At 43.1% G+C, this 23,885-nt stretch overlaps 1 protein-coding gene across 1 annotated transcript; it reads left to right on the plus strand.

Moving 5' to 3' along the window:
* Positions 1-8,609: 8,609 nt before the first annotated feature.
* Positions 8,610-22,672, plus strand: LOC101516549 (E3 ubiquitin-protein ligase TRIM31-like). Its single transcript, XM_058669942.1, has 6 exons — positions 8,610-9,026; positions 17,044-17,139; positions 19,624-19,854; positions 21,044-21,066; positions 21,522-21,643; positions 22,641-22,672. The coding sequence occupies exons 1-6, from the start codon at positions 8,610-8,612 to the stop codon at positions 22,670-22,672; spliced, it is 921 nt and encodes a 306-aa protein (XP_058525925.1).
* The last annotated feature ends 1,213 nt before the right edge of the window (positions 22,673-23,885 follow it).

The raw sequence follows: 23,885 nt of genomic DNA on the forward strand, positions 1-23,885 counted from the left end.
ATTACCACACTTCAAATTCAGTTGAGATTCTTTCATTGCAAGCATCTACCAAGCATAGAGTCCAGCATCTTATTGTCCAGATAAGCTCAACGGTTTCTTGGGGAGTCCATCTCTGGTCTGAAGGTAGAGCTGGCAGAGTATCATCCCTATCGATTCAAAGCCCCGACATTACATCAGAAACAATTTATAACGTTATGGAATTAGTTGACATGGTATTGAGTATCCAATATGTTAAAAGAGAAAAAAAAAAGAATGGAAGTTCTGAACCACATCCTGTGACTTCTACATTGACATTTCAATTATTAGTTTATATACAACCGGGTTCTATACACCTTAAAATGGCTATAGATTACTATTCAGCAGTCTCATGTCTATTTTAATTTTAGTGTTTAGCATTTTATAGCGTTGAAGCATGATTTTGCTGTACCTGGATGTTTTTCGGGTAGTCTAACTCTATAACTCTAACAAGACATATGTCAACAGTTTAGGTGAACATTTTTAGGAGGGGTGTGCAGAGAAATCTTCAATACCCCAGTGAGGAGTAACTAATCTTTGAGGTACACCTAATCTTAAGATGTGTTTTGTCAATATCTTTTCTTGCTTTGTCAAATTTAACTTTTGCTGAATGAACATCATTTGATTAAAACACACACACACACACACACACACATACATCTTCAGCCATTAAATACCAAAGTGATTTCCTAACAAGAGATTCTTCTGAACAACCTCCTAAAAATTATTTATTATTTATTTTTTTCAAAGATTTATGTTATTGGTTGAACTTGACTGGACAATAAGATGCTGGACTCTATGTTTGGTAGATGCTTGCAATGGGGGAATCTCAACTGAACTTGAACTGTGGTTATGCAACAAAGTGGAGGAATCCACCATGGTCGGAGGGTTTGGGGAGGGGTGGGGAGAACCCAAGCATCTATGTAACTGTGTCACATAATACAATGTAATTAATGAAGTTAAATAATAAATAATTTAAAAAAAAGATTTATGTTATTGGAAAGGCAGATGTGCAGAGAGGAGGAGAGACAGAGAGGAAGATCTTCTTTCTGATGATTCACTTCCCAAATGAGCGTAATGGCCGGTGCTGCACCGATCCGAAGCCAGGAGCCAGAAACTTCTTTCCCAGTCTCCCATGCTGGTGCAGGGTCCCAAGTGCTTGGGCCGTCCCTGACTGCTTTCACAGGCCACAAGTAGGGAGTTGGATGGGAGGTAGAGCTTCCTGTATCAGAACTGGCACTCATACGGGATCCCGGCACGTTTCAGGCGAGGACCTTAAATATTATACTATTGTGCCAGGCCCTGTTTATTATTTATTAAAGAGGAATGAGGTTAGGGTAGAGGTTACATGATACATGAAGCAAAGGAAAATTTATCCGGCAATATATGTGTATGTTGGTCAATATTCAATAGTATTGATTTTAAGACATTATAAACTAATATTTTTGTTTTTTAGAAAAGGTTGGAAAAATCAAAATGTCAGTAAAGGTTGGAGACATGTTCAAGGTGATGGAGAATCATTAGACAGGGTTAAGAGCAGAGAGCAGATTATAGAAAAAGATAGGGGCCAGGCAGTCAACAGGGAGGTATCTGGAGACTTTCTGGACACAGGGAAGAGGTGACATTGGCAGAGAAGTGTTACAGAGAACAGAAAACCACCAGCCACTGGTGAGCTGTGATCTGGACTCCTGTGACAATAGGAATTCAGTGACAGCCACAAATCAGCCCTTGCAGCAGCCAGGTGAGAGCTTGGGTTCTTACTGGGAGCTTGGGAGTTGAAGGCAGGCTGGGACTGACCAATTCTGCCAAATACTTTGGCTCAGCAATGAATGGAAAGGGAGCTGCAGTCTCTGTGGGGCAGACTGGTGGCACATTGGAGATAAGAGCACAGGGAACAAATGGCAGAGTGGGTGTGATTCCAGCTAGGCACACCTAGGTGATCCCACCAGGAGGGCAGAGCCAGCTTTGCATCCTGCAGGATCTGTGTGGCCCCCAGATTGGAAGGCCAATAGACCCAGCTCTCCAGCAGCGCCCTGCTGGCTGCTATCTTGTATGTTTAGACAAGATCAGCAACACTGATAACCCAGTTATCTGTGACAGTTGGTGTCTTTCTAACCCAGGACACTGATTTAACATAAAAATTGACTTGTAGACCTCTGAGTCATACATCTTAGAAATCTGCACTAAGGAGAAAAATCCACAAAAGAGGATTGCAATGTCAAAAGTTAAAAGAAGAGACATGGGCACAATGAATGTTACTGAAGACTCCCCAGTAAAGGAAAAAAAGCCTCTACCACTCTCAGAGTTAACCTTTCAAAAGAACAGATTCAAATGGCTAACAGACATATGAATAGATGCTCAGTCTCTCTAACCAGAGAGATACAAAAGAAAACCACATTGAGGTACCACCTAACTCCAGTGAGACTGGCCTACACTCAGAACTCAACTAACACCTGCTGTTGTAGATGTGGGGAGAAAGATTACCCTCCTTCACTGCTGGTGGGAGTGCAGGGTAGTACAACCAATATGGAAATCAGTATGGAGAGTGCTTAGAGAATTGCAAATAAACCTGCCATATGAGCCAGACATCCTACTCCTAGGAATTTACACGAAAGAAATCAAGACTACATATGAGAAGGGGATGTGTAATCCTGTATTTACAGCAGCAGAATCTATAATAGCAAAGACATGGAAACTACCCAGATGCCTATCCATCAAGGATTGGTTAAAGAAACTGTGGTACTATCTGGACAATAAGTAGCTGGACTCTATGTTTGGTATATGTTTGCAAGGAAAGAATCTTGATTGAATTTGAACTGTAATACTGCACCAAGGTGGAGGAATCCACCTGGGGGGGGCGTGGGGAGGGATGGGGGGATTCCCAGAGCCTATGAAACTGTCACATAATGCATAATAATTAATAAAAAAAAGAACTAAAAAAAAATGCTACAGCAAACATGTAATCCAATTTTATAAACCTAGATATATTTCTGTATAATGATTCCAAAACTCTCTAATATTAAAGAGGGGGGGCGTTTAATGATAAGCAGTATGTTCCAAGAAGACCGCAGCATTCATTGTTAGTTTCAAAGGTACCTGTACCTTTTTCCTTATAATTTAATGAAATGTGGCACGTTTTTATTTTTATTAGTCTCCAAATTAAAATTAGTTATTCTATGGCTTGATCATAAATAGGTTAGCCAGCCATTTATTTTGTGCTGAGTTTATAAATTAAAGTTTTTTTTTTTTTTCACAGAAAAGGCACTAATATATAGTAGGTTAAGCCAGGTCTTGGGTCCTCGTTTCAACCTGGGCCAGCCCTGGCTGATGCGGGCATTTGGAGAGTGAACCGTCAGATGCAGGATGTCTCCTCTCTCTCTCTAACATTGTCACTATGCTTTTTAATTAAAAATAAAACTTAGGCTGAATATTATAGATCAAATGTGATGATCACCTATTTTCTCCATACCAGCTACCTTAAGCAAAATTATTACTAACTAAGAAGTCCTAAGTCTTTAAAAAACTTTATAAGCCATATGTGTAGGTTTTGATGACATATTCCCACCAATGGTGCTTGAGAATTCCTGTGTTTTTACAACCTTGAAAAATCCTTGAGATTTAATCCTTTGTAAGATTCGCATACAATATTGTTGGACATTTCTATCACTAGTTAGCATTAAGCGTTATATGTATTGAAGTCTAGCCATTTATGATTATTCTCCATTGTATTTCTTCATATATTCTCTGTGCATTTTTATTCAGTTATTCTATGCATTTCTAATGAGTCTTAAAAGGTCTTACATTTATCTCCGACTTTTTGCTAACCATATGCGTATAAGTTTGAAGTACACATAAGATGTAGATGAGATGTCAGCAAAACATGTGGAAACACATGGTCTGATTAGAAATCTTGAAGTAGATATGAGTAATCTGAACACTTCAGTGAGATTTTCAATTTATTAGATATGGCTCTCAATAACCAAACTCAGGTATTCCTTTTTTAAAATCTCAGAATCAAATGTCATCGGTATTAATAGGTTGTTTGTGGAAGTTTTAGGTCTCTTAATAAAAGACATACAAGCATGGAGCTTTTTTAAAAAATCACTTTATGAAATAAAATTCAAACCCTGCTACAATAAAAAAAAAAGAAAGAAACTGTGGTACTTCTACTCCATGGACTATTATTTAGTCATTAAAAAGAATGAAATTATACCATTCGCAACTAGATAGTCCAAACTAGAGACCATTATGCTCAGTGAAATAAGTCAATCACAAAAAGAGAAACACCATATGTTTTCTCTAATCAAGGAATCCATGATGCAAATTAGAATGTATAGTGGTGGAGTAATGGAGATTACATATTCAGATGTGAAGACGCAATGCAACATGCATCTCTGCTTCCAAACAAAAGATGGACCCCCAATGAAATTGTTGGATGTATCTAGAAAATGGGATGATGGTCTGTACCAGTAATGTAGGGGCATACTTCAATAGCACACTGATGGAATTGTAACTCCTTATGAAGATTTTTGACACTATGAGAAAAATCAATTGCTGGGTGGAAATCAGGGGTAGGGGAATTCCAGACTATACAGAATTGTTAGATAAATTTCAAAAATAAAAGTAAAAAAAAAAATTTTAAGTTTATTTTTTTTATAAATTATTTTTTAATAATCTTACTTAGTTGATTAGGGTAAAAAGGGTCAAGGGCTACAGGATGAAAGTGGGTAATACCAGTATTTCCACACTAATATTATCACTTTTCCCTGTATCTGGGGTCAGGGGAGTAACAAAGGGAAAAGCCCCACCCAACCTCCCACCCATCCCAGATCCCCAACGGGAGGCGCGCTCCAAGGGTCCTGTTCAAATAGTTTTGATAGTTCATTCGTTCTGGATTGCTGCCAATCTCACAGTTCCAATCGCAATGAAACCTATTCAGAGTCCACTGCCTGACAGTCTCTTTATGGTTGGGGTTCTAAGATCAGCAGTTCAGTTGGAGGGATCTCCAAAGAAACTTTATCTGAGATGATCCCAGACCTGATTCTTGCGTGAGTTTGCTAGTACAGAGTCCAACACCGTCCGTCACACCAATCAGCTTATGCACATGCTGGTCGTTGCTATTGCTGGGTCAGTTCTGTTTCCAGCCCAATCTTCCACATAAACCAACGGGTGTTGTAGTCCAGCTCGATCAGTAAAAAAAATTTTAAAGGATGTATTAAACAGACGATTATAAGGAATGGAATATGTGCTTTCAATTCAATAGGCTGGTACTTTAAAATTTCATTTTCTGTGGTGGTAAGCAACATTGTCCATTATTTAATTGTTTATCTTGCCCTAAACTGGTTTTGGCATGTTTGTTGCAGTATTCTTGATGAAAGAAATGGATAGACATTCCTTTTCACAGTCTCTGTTATACCGTATATAAGATAGGGATTCTCTAAATCAGATGTTGTCTGTTCCTTGACTCCATCAGAAATCGTTTAATTTCATAAAAGATAGATATTTTTACTATATAAGTTATTTTTGCACAGAACTAACATTTTAAGATTATGTTTACTTGAACCAATTTTCAGCACTTATATATTTCTTCAAATGTTTTTCATTATATAAACTTTCTAATAACTGGCATGAAGCTGTACATTGTGGGTTATCTGTGAGTTATCAACTTCCTAAGTTTACTTTCAATTTAAATCCTAATACTGTTTGTATCTTCCCTTTATTTTTGGCCAGTCTTTTCAATGTTATGCACATGTTGCTTAGTATTCATGATTAGTATTTTTAAATGTAATTCATTTTATTTTTGATAATGTTGACATGGTTCAGAGAAATGCATGCCAAGTGCACCAACAATTTGGATAAGGATGGTCGAGGAATGGGGCAAAATGGATGAGACAATTGCCTGCAATCTCCTTTCTCTTCCTTTATCTGTGGAAATTGGGGAGAAAGAGGAGAGGACCACTCCCAGCAGCCCAGCAGCATCAGCACCTGGGAATGGAGCAGGCCAGCCAATGTCATGCCAAGGTCCCCAAGGTGAAGCATGTTCTGAGGGTACTACTTTAGTGGTTTTGATAGTTCTGAGATGCTGTTGATTTTATTGCTCAAAGGTTAAGGAAATCCTTCCAAGGTCTATATGCCAACATAATTCATCTTAGGGTCACCATCTGCCCAGGTACCCACTATCAAAGCACAGCCGGGAGAGCTTTTTAATTTTTTCTCCCCTCCATGGTATTAGACATCCTCTGAAGGTTTTAATGACTGGTTGTCATGTCCCCCATAAGTATCTCAGCATGCCATCTGCTGCACAGACTTCAGCATCCGAACAGATCCAGTTCTGACACAGGCACTCCAAGATCCTGTGATTTTCACTGTGGTTGGAGTTCTGGATTTGATGATCCAAGTGGGTTGGGAGGTCCCCAGAGAAACCTCTCCAGGGGTCTCCAACCTGACTCTGTCCCCAGCCTGACTCCTGTGCCAGTCAGTGTGGAATCTGGCTCAGTCCATCACCCACATCAGAGTACACACACAGTGGTGGCTGTAGTCACCTGGTTAGTTCTGTCCCCAGTCCTCTCATTGCAAACTGACAATATTGGGGCCCAGCCTAACCTTGCCCATGGCACACTTAGAACATTCACACACTAGTGGGAACCACAGCCTAATTGGAGTGAACGGTAATAGCCCCCACTAGCCTGGCTTCCAACACTAATTCTCACTCATGCTGGTATGTGCAGCAGACTGGTCCACATCCCATTTGGCTTACATACATATCAAGCGGTATTGGAGCTCAGCTCGGCCCAACCAACCTGGCTCTTCCCCTATCCCAGTACACATACAGGTTTTCTAGTCCTGCCCAGCCTAGTTGGCACAAAGTCCCAGCTCTCATGCTCACCAGCAGGAGCAGTGTCCCAGCAGCGGAGCCCCTGAGCACCCCTGCTGGACTCAAAGCCCAATTCCAGGTCTTATCTGTGCTGATGGAAGCTGTGGCCCAGACTGACATGGTTTGTCTCACCTCATTATCCAACAGAGAGTACTCCAGCCTGGCCAGGCCTGGTCAACCCCTTATTCTAGCTCATGTTGTCAGGTGCTGTAGCCTAATCCAGCTCAGTCAACATCCCTGCTGTCCTGACTCTATGAACAGGATTATGCTGTGACCAACCTGGTCTGTCCTACATCTCAGATCAGCCAGTGAGTGTTATGAAAGGGACCAATTTGGTCTGCCCGCAGACCTCAGCCATATGAAAGCCAGCTAGTTCTGTAAACCAGCCTGGCCTGGGAAAGCAGCTGAGGATAGCCTAAAGCCTTGGGATCCTGCGCTCATATGAGAGACCCAAAGGAAGCTCCAGGCTGCTGCCTTTGATGACTCAACTCTGGCCATTGCAGCCACTTGGGGAGTGAACCAACCAGCTGAGGATGAGAAATGGGTGAATTTTCCTAAGGATAAGTAGAGATAATTTCTCACAGAAGAGACTCAGAGGAAATCTGTAAGTCAGGGTCATAGACAGGAACATGCCTGCAGACAGGGAGACCCAAGGTAATAGAATGGTGGGAGGAAGGCACCCTCCCAAAGGAACTCAAATTTCTATGTTTTATATTACCATGCCAATGAAAGCAGACCTGAATAAAAGTTAAACTAGCTCTCTGGGGACATGCAGTTTAGGGCAAAAATTGGTTACAAAACAATGCTTTAATTCAGCCTTAAAGCAATCAGAGAGACCTAGAAGTAGAACTTTTACAAATGTCTTTGGCTTCCAAAGCTGCTATGACTAGGTTAGTCATGTAATTTACCATCCAAAGAGTATACTATGAGAAAGGAAGGAGATAGTGTTAATAAATAAGCCAGGATAAAGAGAGAAAGATAGGTGGAATGTAAGGCCTGTCTATGTATGATCATAAAATTCACCATAGGCCACTGTATGACCTATGATAAATATCAGATAAAACAATCAGTGCCCTTCTTGTTTTTCATTCAAGACAAAGTCTACAGGGCAAAGCAAGTCAGGAATCAGAATCAACATGGAGAAGGAGGAAACAGGATAATCATAAACCACACAGCAAAGATTAAAGACATATGGAAGAAGCTTCACAGAGGTCATATGGCTACAGCTGATGTGCATCAGGAAGAGCCCCACCAGGAGAACAATGTGGAAGCCGGTGACTTGCCAGAGTAGCCTGTCACCCAACCATTCAACCTCCTGCCTAATGCTTCTGGGAAGTCCTCTGTGACTGGACTTTAGTGCCTTGGCCATTCTGATACAGTCACCTGCTTAAACACAACCAGTCCAAAGTTCAAGACCACCTATCCTATTTATAATCAGCACATATACCTTATCAGTAGCCATTTGTTTCTAAATGGTGACTGAGGAGGGTTGTGGTGTTGTTTCTCCTATCTTCAGAATGCTCACTGGATTGAAATCCTTAGTCCTTTGGATCAGTTTGTTCTTCTTCTTTTCCTCCCACCTTGCTACCATGGTTGATTGACAGACTCTTTGACTTCCCCCTGCTCCTTTCCTTCTCCCTTCTGGCAGCAGTGCCCACCACCAACACTCAGGGGCATAGTCAAGGTTCCTGTAGACGTCAGTCAGCCTGGATGCTCTGCCATGGCCAGCCAACATTTCTCCAATGACCTGCAACAGGAAGTGACCTGCCCCATCTGCCTGGACATTCTGCAGGAGCCTGTCACCATTGGCTGTGGGCACAGCTTTTGCCAATGTTGCATCTCTAGGATTAAGGAAGCTTCTGGGGATGACTTCAAATGTCCTCTCTGCAAGTGTTCCGTGAGAAAGGACACATTCATACCCAACTGGCAGTTGAGGAATCTTTTAGAGAAAATTGGAAGAATGGGTTCCTCTGAGATGAAGCCAGAAGAGGAGGAGCTGAGATGTTCAAAGCATGGGGAGAAGCTGCACTACTTCTGTGAGGAGGATGGGGAACTCCTCTGTGTGGTGTGTCGTGACTCCAAGGACCACAAATCCCATAACGCTAGTGTGATGAAAGAAGCTGCTCAGCACCACCAGGTAGGCACTTGCTCCCCTTTACTGTTGGGAGTTCAGTAGAGATCTGCAAGCTGTTTCCTCCTTCCTGTGGGTTTGCTCTCTGTGGCTCCTGCAAGGTTCCACTTAACCAGGACCACTGATCTTAAGGTTCTAATCTGGGCAACTGCTGTCCATGTGAATCAGGGAATAATAGAGGATGGAAAAGACATATTTTTCTGTTTCTGTTTTAATTTATTTCCTTTCTTTTTTCATTATAATTAATGCAATTTTTAAAGATTTATTAATTTTTATTACAAAGTTAGATATACAGAGAGGAGGAGAGACAGAGAGGAAGATCTTCTGTTTGATGATTCACTCCCCAAGTGTGCACAATGGCCAGCGCTGTGCTAATCCAGAGCCAGGAGCCAGGAACTTCCTCCAGGTCTCCAACAAGGGTGCAGGATCCCAAGGTTTTGGGCCGTCGCCCATGACTGCTTTTCCCAGGCCACAAGCAGGACCTGGATGGGAAGTGGAGCTGCTGGGACTAGAACCGGCGCCCAAATGGGATCCTGGCATGTTCAAGGTAAGGACTTCAGCCGCTAGGGCATGCCACTGGGCCCAGTTATTGCTATTTTATAATACAGTTCCATAGGCACTGGCTGATCCTTTATCCCTCCCACAAACCCTGCCCGCCCACACTAATTTCTTCCATACCATTAAAATAGTATAGTTCTTTATAAACAGTTGTAAGTCCAACATTGTGGCCATGGTCAATGACAGAGTCCTACATTGTCAATATACATCCAGCAATTTCATTGGGAGCCCATCTTTGATCTAGAAGTAGAGATGCATACTCATTGTATCACATCTGGACATGATAGTCTCCACTACACAGTTACTACACATTCCCCTCAGTTAAAAGCCACAAAACAAAATCAAATCAACAACAGGAAGGAAAATAGAAATTTACTATGCCATGAAATTGAACAACGTGCCACTAAATGATGTGTTGCTGAAGAAATGAAAAAGAAAGTCAACCTTCTTGAAGAAAATGTTGCTACTGTGTTATCCATTAATCAGTGAAGAATTTAATGAGAAAAAAGGAGTTTGGAAGGGGTTCAGGCCTTGGGTTTGGTAGCAACAGCAGCTGTGGGGGTGCCCCTGCCGGGCTGGACCCAATGCTGGGGATGCAAGCCAAAGACACTGCTGGAAGGCAGTAAATGAGTCCTCAACCTCCCCCAGGGCAGCCAGTACACCAAGTGGTGCCAGGCTTTGCCTGCTGGCCACCAGGCAGCAAACTCTGGGGTTTTTAAGATATATAGTTGCTCCCTGGGGACACCCATGAATAAGGCCAGTTTTAGTGTAGGTGAGAAGTGAATTCTGGGTGATTCAGAGTGACAGGGTCATGAAACTTTCGGGCATGCGTGGGGACTGACACCTGGTGGTTTGGAGGGAAGTATCCAGAAGATAATTTGGGTTAGACAGATTCACCAGCCCAATTAGGAATCCAGAGATGGGCTGTTAGCATAGAACATCACTGATCGTCACACACCAGTCCACACCAATGCTATGGGTGGGGGCCTCTTTGGCAGTGTTAGGTACAATTTCCCGACTGGGTGGTGGAGTGGTGGAGTGGTCACATTTGACAGGGTCAAGACTCTATCCAGCATGTGAGAGAACTTGGTCTGGGGGTAGACTCTATGGGGTTGTGTGGGCCCAACCCTGTGGAAATACAAGTCCCCCTGATTAGCTCACAAGCTGGGGATGCAGTGGACTAAGCTAGGTGTGACCATGCCACCTGCCATCACACATGGGTGCAGGAACCCACAACAGTCAGGGCAGGTCAAGGCAGCAGCACCTGAAAGTGCATCCTAAAACAGGATGTGGGGTGGGCCAGGCTGCCACTGGAAGGGGGCAGAATGGGCAGGGCTGAACAAACCTTAACTCACAAGAAACAACAGAAATCAAGTTGGAGCACAGGTTACGCCAAGTAGGTCCTTGTACCTACTGATCTGCGTGACACAGGGATGCTAAGCCACAGCATCTAAGGGGTCAGGACAAGTGAGGGGCTCTACCAAGTTGAATCAGAGCAACCACTGGCCTTCACGAGATCTAAGGCTGGGAATAGGCCAGGTTGGGCAGCTAAGGGAATACTCTAGCTGGGTTGAGTTTCCCACCAAGGAGCGCATGGGCTGTAAATGGGGCTGCGTTCTGATCAGGATACGAGTGTAATCCCACTTGGCACAAGTGTGTACTGGGAATGGAAGCACCAAGCCAGGCCAGACTCCAACACCATCTGGTGCTCTGGAGGGCCAGGGGAGATGTGTGACAGACTAGGCTAGGTCTCAGCCCTTACTGAAACATGTATGAGCTGTATGGGGGTATGGAAGAGCCATGGCTGGGTTGAAACATCCAACAGTAAGAACCAGAATAGGTTGAAGAACAGTCAGGAAACACCACTGTTCCTGCTAGGACAGGAGATGAACTGAACAGGGCTGGCTCATGGACCCACTGGTATGTGCGAAACCTGGCACTGGGGGAGTTTCTGTTGGAGGAGCCTGGACAACTTCTCTGGCAGGACACAGTCCATGCAGGTAAGCGCAAGAAGCACAATAGGAAACAGCCTAGAACAGGCAATGGAAATTATCCCACGGGCATACACATGGCATGGATCAGGGGCAGACCAGGCTGAACCTGTTCACATCAACCGCTGGCGAATCTGAGCAGCAGCAGAGTGTGGGTTGAGCCCGGTTCAGTCACGACAAAAAACCAGTACAGATTAAAGAATGTCAAGGTGAAATGAGCTGTACCAGATGTGGTTGCAGCGCCCAAACAGCACATGTGATAATCAGGTGGAGGAGGCAAAGCTGACAAGGGAAGGTGGGCTCCCCTGCTGGACAGCCACTCCCATTGGAAAGCGTGAGTCGGGATGGGGGCAGATCAGGCTAGGCAGGGCTATAACACCTGTGGGCCTCATGTGAGCTAGATAAAGGAAAGGCCACGGTGGGCTGACTTCCGACTGGTACAAGCAAAAATTAGAGTGGGTGAGGGTTGGATGGGGTTAGCCGCAGCATTGGCTGACAGAGGCTGGCACTGGGAGCTAATTCTGTCAAGCCACATGCCAGAACCACCTGGAGAGTACATAATCTGGGAATGGGAATGATCTAGAAGGGAAATAATGGGCACCTCCCTCGGGGTGACCACTCTCACTGGACAGCATGAAAACCAGGACAGGGGCAGGGGTGGCTGTACAGAAAGGCACCTGCCAGGAGGTGTATGGGCTGGATAGTAGGTTGGTTGGGTTGAACTAGACTTCAATGCCCATTGACATATGTGAGAGCTAAATGGGAAGTGGGACAGACTGGATAAGCCTGCGGTACATACTGGCAAGCATGGGAACCAGGGTAGGGGGCAGAACTGGTGAGGGTTATGGGGAGTCACCCCAACTAGGCTGCACCTCCAACTGGTTTGCGTGAGGACCAAGTATGAAGTGGGTAGGATTGAGCTGGACTACAACACCAGTTGGTTTATGTGGAAGATTGGGCGGGAAACAGAACTGACCCAGCAATAGCAACGACCAGCATGTGCATAAGCTGATTGGTGTGACGGACGGTGTTGGACTCTGTACTAGCAAACTCACACAAGAATCAGGTCTGGGATCATCTCAGATAAAGTTTCTTTGGAGATCCCTCCAACTGAACTGCTGATCTTAGAACCCCAACCATAAAGAGACTGTCAGGCAGTGGACTCTGAATAGGTTTCATTGCGATTGGAACTGCAAGATTGGCAGCAATCCAGAACTGTTGAACTATCAAAACTGTTTGAGCAGGACCCTTGGAGCACATCTCCCGTTGGGGATCTGGGATGGGTGGGAGGTTGGGTGGGGCTTTTCCCTTTGTTACTCCCCTGACCCCAGATACAGGGAAAAATGATAATATTAGTGTGGAAATAATGGTATTACCCACTTTCACCCTGTAGCCCTTGACCCTTTTTACCCTAATCAACTAAGTAAGATTATTAAAAAATAATTTATAAAAAAATAAAAAAAGAATTTAATGCGAAAAAAACTGTTTTGAAGAAATGAAAATAAAAACAAAAATATCAAAATCTATGTGATACAGTTACTCCTGATATTTGTTGGTGAGATGTGTCTCCTGTAGGTAACAGATAGATAGGTTTCGGTTTTAAATACAGTCTACTAATTTATGACATTTCATTGATGAGTTTAAGTCATTTATATTCAGTGTTAATAAGAATAGGTGGCAATTTGGTCCTGTCATTTTATCAATCGGTTGTTTATTGATTTAGTCTTCTGTTATTTTACTGGGATGTTCTTCACATTTGTCTTTGGTTTTTGTGGGTGCTATTCCTTTTCTCTGGCAAGAGAACATTGTATGTATCATTTGTAGGGCAGGTCTGGAGGAGGTGTATTCTTTTAGCTTTTCTTTACATTGGAAGAATTTCGTCTTTTTCAAAGACAAAGGAAAACTTTGCAGAGTATATTATTCTGAGGTGACAATTGTTTGCTTTTAGAATCTGGAATATGCCACTCCATTCTTTTGGTCTATAGAGTTTCTTTTAAGAGGCCAACTGTGAGTCTGATTGCCATTTCTCTATATGTCAATTTATTTTTTTCGTATGGGCATTTAAGGATCTTTTTCTTATGTTCAGCTGAAGAGAGTTCAGTTATCATGTGTTGTGGTAAAGATTGCTTTTGGTCAACCCTGTTGGGAGCTCTGTACCTCACCTGTTTTTTGTTTCCCAATTCTTTTCCCAGCTAAATAAAAATTATCCTTTATTAATTTATTAAACACATTTTTTTTTCAACCGAGCTTCTCTTTCTGCACCTTCTGGAACTCCCATAACTATTATTTTGACCTTTTAATAGTGCTCTTAATTCATGAATACTTTTTTTAGCTCTTCTTCCAGCTTTTTGGTTGTTTTCCATTTATGACAAGAAATATCTTCCAATTCTGACATGTTTTTCTTCTGTTTCATTTATTCTTTTATTGAATTTTTCAACTGAATTTGTAATTTTCTCTTTAGCATTCTTCATTTCAAATAGTTCGCCTAAATTTTGTTTCAATGTTGCTGTTTCCTGTGTGACATATTCCAAAATTTCTGAACTACAGTATATCCTCCTCATTGTTGATAAGAAGCTTCTGTATCCCCTATTTAACTGGTGTATTCTTCAGTTAACTCAGAGTTTAGCAGATACTTTTGCTGCTTTGCAGGGGGAATTTTCTGTAATATTCATTGTGCTGCTGCCTGTTTTTGCTCCTGGTCATTGTACTTCTGGTTAGCATGATCTTCTCCTTAGGTCAGGTTTCTAAGATGACTCACCAACAGATCTATATTTTTTTACTTGGTGTGGTTAGTACCCAGTTCTTTGATTGCAGTCACTTGTGACACTCACTCCAGTGAGTTTCATGCCTGGGCTCTAGTGTTAGACTTCCACCAGTCTCTATAGCCCCAGATTCTGCCTCATCACTTTCCACCTCCTGTGATCCCATGCTGAAACTACATATACCTTTGTCTGTACAACCTTTCCCCCACTTCTTATTTCAGCAGTTCCCAGGGTTAGGGAGACACCAGGTGTCCTAAATAATTAGGTTGTTGGTGGTGCTGATCTTGCAAGCACGTGTTGGCCATTAGGTCTGAGGGCCACATGAAACTATTTTGACCCAAAAGATGCCAAAGTCAGTATTATCCGTCTCAAAGCCTTTGCCACACTGTACAAAATGGCACCTGGATCTGCTGTCGTTAGGTCTGGTAGCTACCTTGACCTATGTTGGGTAGAACCTGAAGGATGCCCCGTTGGTGCAATACACTGAGCCAGAAATGAATTCTCTGAGCTTAGTGTATGCACAGTCCTGACCCATTGCCCTTTTTCCCTACACAAAATGGTGCCCAATGCAGCTCTGGTGGGGTCTCGGCTGTGAAATTCACCATCTATTCTGTACCGCCTGATTGGATTATGCTGGTTTGTCTCTGCTCCTGGTCAAATGAAACAAATCAGTAGGATGGACAGTTCTTAGCCTGGGTTCACTTACTGAGTTCCTGAAGAACACCCCTTCCCACCTGACTCTGGTGGAGTTCCAGCTACTCATGGAACTCAGATCACCACTGACTGCTGCTGGTGTATATGGTCACTGCAACACCACACTGTTTTCTCCACTGTTTTCCATTGTCCAACTTTTTCCAGGTGCCCCTCTGCCATTGGCCTGTCCTCTCCTATTTCCTGGAGTGATCCATCTTCTGCTTCACCCTGGCTAATGATTCTCTGTTGGTTTAAACTTGTCCTTAGCTTATTGCATCATGTTGATGCTCCAAGACAGATTTTGCAAAGGTTTTTTTAAAGAAAATTTATTAGAAAGGCAGACTTATGGAGAGGGGAAACAGGGAGAAAAGGATCTTCCATCCACTGGTTCATTCCCCAAATGGTTGCCCCAACCCTAAATGAGCCAATCTAAAGCCAGAAGCTTCCTCTGGATCTCAGGTTCAGTGTCTCAAGAATTTGGTTGTCCCCTGATGCTTTCCCATGCCACAAGCAGGAATCTGGATGGAAAGTAAAGTAGCCGTTGCACGAATTGTCACCATGTATTCTGTCACTTGTAAAGGGAGGATTAGCCAATTAGGCATCATGTCAGGCACCCAAGGATAAAAAAAAAAAAAAAAAAAAAAAAAAAAAAAAAAAAAACAAGAAGAGAAGGAGGAAGAGGAAAAAGAAGAAGAAGGAGGAGGAGAAGGGAGTGGAAAAGGCGGAGAAGGAGGAGGAGAATTTGTTTTGATTTGAATGGCAAGTTAACAGAAGTAGAGAAAGATCTTCCATCTGTTGGTTCATTCCCCAAATAGCTGTAATTGCTACAGCTGAGCTGATCCTAAGCCAGGAGCCAGGAGCCTGGAGCCTGGAGCTAGGAGCCTGGAGCCTGGAGCCAACAGCTTTTTCTGGGTCTACCACGTGGGTGCAAGGTCCCAAGGACTTGGGCTATCATCTGCTTTTCCAGGCCATATGCAAAGAAGTGGATTGGAAGTGGAGCGACCGGGAATTGAACAGTCAGTGCACATAGGGGATGTTGGCACTTGAAAGGGGACAGATTAGCCTATTGAGCCATGTACCAGTCACAAGGAACAGCAGCTTGATTCAGAAGATATCAACACGACACTGGGGTCTCTAAGATGTCATTATGTCAGATGCAATTTGACATCAAGGAGCTGCCTCCTCTATGCCTCCTCACCAACTTCCCCCAGCAGAAACAGAAGAAAAAAAGAAAAGAAGTAAACCATTTGTCCCACTAACTTTCATCCATACCTTGACCCTTCCCACCCTAACTGGAGATGCACATAGGCATGCTTCCCTCTCAGCTATGTAAGCAATATACAAAAATAAAATTAAAAACATGAAATTAAAAAAAAACAGATGTGGCCTCAGAATCAGACTTTCAGTTGATTGTGACTTTAAAGGATTCTCTGGGGTTCTCTGAGCCTCAGATGCATCAGCTTTGAAATTAAACTGACATCTTTAAAAAAAATCATTGTTTAAAAGGCAGAGTTAGAGTGAGGCAGAGAGAGAGAGAAAGAGAGAGAGAGAGAGAGATATCTTCCATCCTCACCATCTTCACTCTCCAAATTGCTGAAATGGTTGGAGCTGAGCTAATCCCAAGCTGGGAACCAGGAGATTCTTCCTGGCCTACCACATTAGTGTAGGAACCCAAGGATTTGGGCCTCTCTTCACTGGTTTACCAGGGCATTAGCAACAGACCCCAAACATATCTTCTAAAACTTTGGCAGACAGCTGAGGGAAGGTTTGTGGAAATTCTTTTGAAGCACTATCCTAACATTACTCATAGTCATTAGTAACCCTTTTCTCTTTTAGTCCATTTAGGTTCTGATTTCTCCCTTTGCTCCCAGCTCAAGAAGGGAGTGTGGATTAGCACTTGCTCCCAGAACCCCCTGGAGCCTCTCATATGCTCTCTGGAGCGATTGTGCTCTCAGGAGGTTTTTATGTAGCCAAGAACAATCCTGGCAGAGCCTTGTCTGAAGGTCCCTCTCCCCACAGGAACAAATTCAGGTGCAAGTGGCAGCTTTGCAGCAAAAAGAGCAGGAACTTGTACGTGTGAAGGCTCAAGATGAAAAGAAGATCAGCAACTTCATGGTAAGTGAAAAACTCCATCCTGTGTTGCTTTGGTTTTGATGTGTCAAAGGGAAAAAAAAGATATGAAAGCAAAATAATACTGAAAAACCCTCTGGAAAGATGAATTTTAGGGAAATTCCCTTTTTTAAAAAAGATTTATTTATTTTATTACAACGTCAGATATACAGAGAGGAGGAGAGACAGAGAGGAAGATCTTCTGTCCGATGATTCACTCCCCAAGTGAGCCGCAATGGCTGGTGAGTGCTGATCTGAAGCCAGGAACCAGGAACCTCCTCTGGGTCTCCCACATGGGTGCAGGGTCCCAATGCATTGGGCTGTTCTCCACTGCTTTCCCAGGCCACAAGCAGGGAGCTGGATGGGAAGTGGAGCTTCCAGGATTAGAACCAGCTCCCATATGGGATCCCAGGGCGTTCAAGGCAAGGACTTTAGCCGCTAGACCACGCCGCAGGGCCCGGGGAAATTCCCTTTTAAAAAAAACTCATAGCAGTTTTATTTACAATGTAGAAGAGGTAGAGCCAACCAAAACATCCACCAACAGACAACAAATACACAAATGTACTGTATACATTCAATGGAGTGCTATTTCACTCTTAGGAAGGAACAAAATTTGAACTCATGTTACCACATGGATGAAGTCAAAAACGTATTAAGTGAAATAAGCCAGGAAAAAATGATAGCGTATGGTTCAACAGGTACAGTCTGTTTCCTGTGCCTTCCAACATGTGCAGTGGCTGGTCAGGTCTGCCCCACATCCCATTCAGTTCTCGTATACACAATTGGGCATTAAAGCCCAACTCAACCCAATTGCAACTGAGTGTGGGCTGGAGGATGAAGTAGATTAATCTTCCTCCTTCAACACAGAATCCCACACGAGTACTTGTGTGAGATCCAGCTGCTCTATTTCCAATCCAGGTCCTTGTGTATGCACGTGGGAAGGCAGCAGACAATGACCCAAGTGCTTGGGCCCCTGTATGCAAGTGGAACTTTGGATGCAGCTCCTGCCTGCTGGTTTCACTCCTACCCAGCTCAGGCTATTTAGGCATGTAGGGAAGGAACCATCAGATAGAAGATCTCTCTCTCTCTCTCTCTCTCTCTTTCTTTCTGTGTCTGTCTGCCACTTAAATAAATAAATTAATCTCTCTCATATAAGGAAACCAACATGGAAAGGTGGAGTTCATCAAGTGCCCATGGAGTATGCGATGGAAACATAGTTCCTAAGAGACTTCTGTGTTTCCTTTTAGTTAAGCATGTGCTGCCTATTCAGTGACACATTACTTAATCAAGGTGTTACACTTTGTCGTTGACGTTGTTGCTGCTGTTATTCATGCTGTGATTGATGTGTTAAATTTGCATTAGTCAGTCACTTTCCTTGTAAAATGCTATGATTTATAGTTAGCTGAAAGAGCTGTGCATTTTGTTTAATCAATATGTGTAAAAGTGCATATGCAGTGTTAGAGATGGGAATCATTGAAAAGATGGTTGATGTTACTGTTAAAATTATTGTACTTCTTTATATTTAGTTTTGATCTAAATATAGATTGCTGCAAGTCAGGTCCCACGGCAAGAGATGGTGAAAATTCTCTGTTCTAGGCATGTAGGCATTCCATGGATGAAGTAACAGCAGAGTATATTTAGCATGTTGTGAACATGAATATGGCAAATTGGCAGTCTCCGTCAGTTGCTGGCAATAGTTTAGAGTGATGACAAATATTATTTTGATTTTTCTTTGTGTTATTTAGTTATGAGGAAAGTGTATGGTAAGCAGTCCATTTGATGGTTTACTAATTTCCTCGTTGAGAAGTCCGAGTTGATTATGTATTTAATATGATAACCATTTGTGTGTTGTGAATTGCATTAAGAGTTATGTAGGGCAGAGTTGATGCTTACTAAATGTACAGAATGGATTGATGAGATTAGCCAGTTAAATCTTTTCACCAGTAAGGCACTCAACAGCCCATGAGATATTTATTAAAAATGTCAAGTAAATCCTCTTATTTTTGTATCATAGTGTCAAATAGCAGTAAAACAAACAAGTTAAGGTCCTTAATCTACTGCTATGTTTCACTGTAAAATTTACCTTTGTTAAAACCTGCTTCTGTTCAAATTTGTTGAGACCGCACGTAAAAGGATCCTAATATTACTTTGGCTGATATTTTTCTAATTACTGTATAATATTTTGGGAATGCAAATTTTATTTGAATGTCAACTACAGTTAAGCATGTGCCGTTTGTTTTTCTTACTCAGGTTTTGTAATTTGATGGAATGTTTTTATTACAATTTAATAAATGTTTGAAAAAAATAATAAATAAATTAATTAATTAATTAAGGGAAAAGAAGTTTGTTCTCCTCATCTTTTCTCATGTATGTACCCCATTCTACATTGGTACTCTATGTAACCAAACACAAAATTAAAATGGAAAAGCATCAATATAAACACAGTTGAGAACATCTCTTTTCTCTGTGACCCTATACCTCAACCCCCAGGCCCAAGTGGAGTCTGAGAAGCAACGGATCCACACAGAATTCAAGGACCTGCAGCAGGTCCTGGAGGAAAGGAAGAGCATCCTCCTGTCCAGCATTGAATGGCTGGCTCAGGAGGGCACCAAGGAGTGTGAACGCTGCAATGCTGACACACAGGCAAAGCTCAGCTCTCTCAAGGATGCCCTGAATTCCCTGAAGGTCAAGCAGCAGATGCCACCCAGACAGCTGCTGCAGGTGAGTTCCAAGAGATCAGAATCATTGCAAGGCAAAGCCCAGACTTGGTGTCCAGCCCAGCGCCTCTCAGAATCCCTGAGTCTGCTCCAGCCACCCTGCCATACGGCAGCACCATTCAGCAGAGTCAAAGTGGTAATGTGTCATTTGAAATGACAGTATGAGTTGCATGTGTGATTTAGAATATGTAAACCACATATGAAAATTACAATTATACTGCCCAATATAATTGAGAAATGTAACATGAACCACATGTGTAATTTAGAAATATATTGCCAGGCACATTTGAGAAGCTTCAGCATGGTAAAGGGCAACAGCGTCCCATATGGGTGCTGGTTGGAGTACCAGCTGCTTAAATTCTAGTCTAGTTTGCTGCTAGTGCACCTGGGAAAAGGGCAGAAGATCAGCCAAAGCCTGGAGACCCTGCATATGGGAGACAAAGAAGCAACTCCTGGTTTATGATTGGCTCAGCTCCAACTGTTGCAGAAACTTGGGCAGTAAACCAATGGATGCAAGATCTTTACTTCTGTCTCTCCTCTCTGTAAATCTGACTAACCAATAAGAATAAATAAATCATTGTTAAAGTCCATGTGGTGAAGAAATTATAAGTGGATTTCAAAATGTTTGACACTAAAATTTTCTTTTTTAAAAGGAAATATTTATTTATTTGAAAGGTTGAGTTACACACAGAGAGAGAGATGGGGAGGGAGAGAGAGAAAGAGAGAGAAATCTGCTATTACTGGTGCATTCTCCAAATGGTAACAATGGCCTAAGCTGTGCCAGACAGAAGCTAGGCACTTCTGGGTTGTTTGAATCATTGTGATGGTTAGAGCATCCATTCCTTTCTACCAAGAAAGTTCATGCAAAGTCACTCCAATATTTCTTTTTTTCCCGGGGAGTAGGGCTCACCTACTGCTAAGGTTAAGTATCAGATAACGTTTATCAGCGAAAGTTTGCTTTTTTTCTGCTCATCAATGGTTCCTCTTGATATCTAACCACATTTCTGCTTGAAATCATATCAGCGCTTCTTGGAGGATTTCTCCCGGGAAATGAGAACAGGAGAAAGAATGAGAATTTCAGACATGTTACTTACTCCACCAGCTCTGCCCACAACCACTTGCCTCCTTGGCTGCTCCCTGGCCCCAAGGGTCAGCCAAGTGCTGAGACCATGCTGTTTGTCTTTCTCTTCCAGGACATCAAAGGCACCTTGCAAAGGTATGATGGCCATCCCAGATGCATGCTGCCTCCCTAGTTATTGCTAGCTTCTCTTCTCAATATAGCTTCAGATACCCTCAACATTCTCCCTCACCAATACCCACAGCCTCAGATATTGCAATCAGAGATTTAGGTGACATGAGGGGAGGTCTGAGCTGGTCAAATAGTTGGCTGTGAGATGTCTGAACTCTTCTCTCCACCTGCTGAGGTCTCCTGTTGGCCCCCTGCTCAGGTCGCTGCCTCATGGTCACCTCTCCCCACTGCTTTTCTTTTCTCCCCTTCACTTCCAGGTCTCCTTGGGCAGCTTCTAACTCCAGCCCCATTTCTGTAGTGTTTGCCTCCTGACTCAATCTACTCCCTAGCACTTGATGCCAACTGCTCTTCTCACTCCCATGACTCCATCCCCACAGGCTCTCTCCCTTGCCTCCCTACCAAGCTCTGCCTTGTCCTCCTAGGTGTGAAAAGGTTCAGTTTCAGTTACAAAGAACAACCCCAATTCCTCTGGAACTGGAGAAAAAACTCAATGAGGCCAAGTCCAGACATGACTCCATCATCAAGAGCCTGAAGAAGTTTGGAGGTAAGGAAAAGGCTGAGGGGGCCTCTGTTCTTCTCCCTGTAAGGAGTCTCTCCTGTCAACATTCGTCATTGCACCCTTCCATGGCTCTGCCTCCGTCAAGCATTTTTCTTGTGCTCTGTTTGATGTGATAATTGTCTATGCCCACCATCCACTGATTCTTGTGATAGTCAAAAAAGAGGGTCAAACATGGCCTTCATGTGACTCTGAAGAGTATGTCCATAGGGAAGAGGCAGATCCTTGCCTTCCCAGTGGATGCCAGCACCACAAAGGGCAATGTAACTTGCTTCATCAAAATGTCAACTTCTTCACTTACTTTTTTAATGCAGCCACTGGAAAAAAATATTTTAAAGACTTATTTGTTGGGCCTAGCACAATGGCTCAGTAGCTAAATCGTTGCCTTGCAATTATCAGGATCCTATATGTGAACTGGTTCATATTCTGACTCCTCTACTTCCCATCCAGTTCTCTGCTTGTGGCCCGGGAAAGCAGCAGAGGATGGTCCAAAGCCTTGGGACTCTGCATCCACATTGGAGACCTGGAAGAAGCTCTGGGCTCCTGGCTTCAGATCGAATCAGCTCAGCTCTGGCTGTTGTGGTCATCTGAGGAGTGAACCAACAGATGCAAAATCTTTCTCTCTGTTTCTCCTTCTTTGTAAATCTGATCTGCCTTTCCAATAAAAATAAATTAAAAAGAAAAAAATTGACTTGGGTTTCAGACAAAGGAAGATATTGAGAGACAGAGAGATGTGTTCCATTAACTGGTTCACTCTCTAGATGGCTGCAATGGCCAGGGCTGGCCAGGGCTGACTCAGGAGTTAGGAACTTCATCTGGTTTTTCCATGTGGGTGACAGGGGTCCAGGCACTTGGGCCAAATTCTACTGATTTCCCAGGCCCTTTGCAGGGAGCAAGATTAGAAATGGAGCAGCAGAAGTGAGTGTGCAACAGAGAAGTGTCCAAATGGGATGTTGACATTACAGGTGTCAACTTTTTTTTTCAGGTGTCAGCTTTATCTGCATGCCACAACACTGACCCTACCACTACAAAACTAAAAGTAATATATGGCATGCTTAAATGTTCATGGAAAATATGTATGGAAAAAGCTGCCTATGGCCTTCAAATCTGTTGTACCAAAATAAATTAATTTTTTAAAAAATATTGTTTAGGGCTCGGCAGCGTGGCCTAGTGGCTAAGGTCCTCGCCTTGATCCCATATGGCCGCTGGTTCTAATCCCGGCAGCTCCACTTCCTCTCTATCTCTCCTCCTCTCAGTATATCTGACTTTGTAATAAAAATAAAATAAATCTTTAAAAAAATATTGTTTAAAAAGCAAAGAATAAACAGAGAGAGAGAGAGAGAGAGAGAGAATATCCCATCCACCCAGTTTACTTCCCAAATGTCTACTATATCCAAGGCTGAGCCAGAAAAAAACCAGACATCAAGAACTCAATCTTAGTCTCTCACCTGTGTCGCAGGAGCCTAAACCTTTGCACCATCACCTGGGCCTCCCAGGGTGTCCCTTAGCAGGAAGCTGGAATTGGAAACAGAGCCGGGCATCAAGTGACCTAAGCAGCATGTTAAACACTGTACCGAATCTCAACCATATGGGTCTTTTAATTTTATCTTTCCTTAACTTTGTAAAAATTTTTATTTATTTTTACTCTTTTGAAAGGCAGAAATACTGAAAAAGACAGGCAGAGACAGAGAGATCTTCCATCCTCTGGTTAAGTCCCCAAAGGGCCACAACAGATGGGACTGGGCTGCTCTGAAGCCAGAAGCTTCTTTCTGGGTCTCCCCTGTGAGTCAGGGGCCCAAATCCTTGGGCCATCTTCTGCTACTTTCCCAGGCCATAAGCAGGAAGATGGATTGGAAGCAGAGCAACCTGAACATGAGCTGTTGCCCATATGGATGCCTCTGCACTGCAGGCAAAGGATTAGTCAGTTACTCCATCACTGCTAGTCCCCATGAATTTTTAAGAACCCTAAATGAGATCACATTAGATGTTCACTGGACAGTGCTGGGCTGTGTGGCCACTTTAGAGAAGCAGGGCAGCAAGGCTGGGATTTCACGTGCACCGAGAATATGAGAGAATTACAGCTCCCTGTTCCTAGGGGTTTTATATCAAGGCCCTGTGGTATGATCCTGGGTTCCTTGCTCAACTTCCCTGGCCTCTCTTGTCTTCTGTTCTCTACCCCCAGCCAAGCTCCAGGATGACAGGAAAAAACACAAATGCAAGTTCCTCCAAG

Source organism: Ochotona princeps, chromosome 1, assembly GCF_030435755.1.
Source record: "Ochotona princeps isolate mOchPri1 chromosome 1, mOchPri1.hap1, whole genome shotgun sequence".
NCBI lineage: Eukaryota > Metazoa > Chordata > Mammalia > Lagomorpha > Ochotonidae > Ochotona > Ochotona princeps.

Excerpts from the sequence above, each read along its gene's own strand:
- LOC101516549 (XM_058669942.1), top strand. The coding sequence starts at position 8,610 with ATGGCCAGCCAACATTTCTCCAATGACCTGCAACAGGAAGTGACCTGC. Across the intron at positions 19,855-21,043 it reads CACCCAGACAGCTGCTGCAG|GACATCAAAGGCACCTTGCA; the intron begins GTGAGTTCCAAG and ends TTTCTCTTCCAG. Across the intron at positions 21,067-21,521 it reads ATCAAAGGCACCTTGCAAAG|GTGTGAAAAGGTTCAGTTTC; the intron begins GTATGATGGCCA and ends TTGTCCTCCTAG.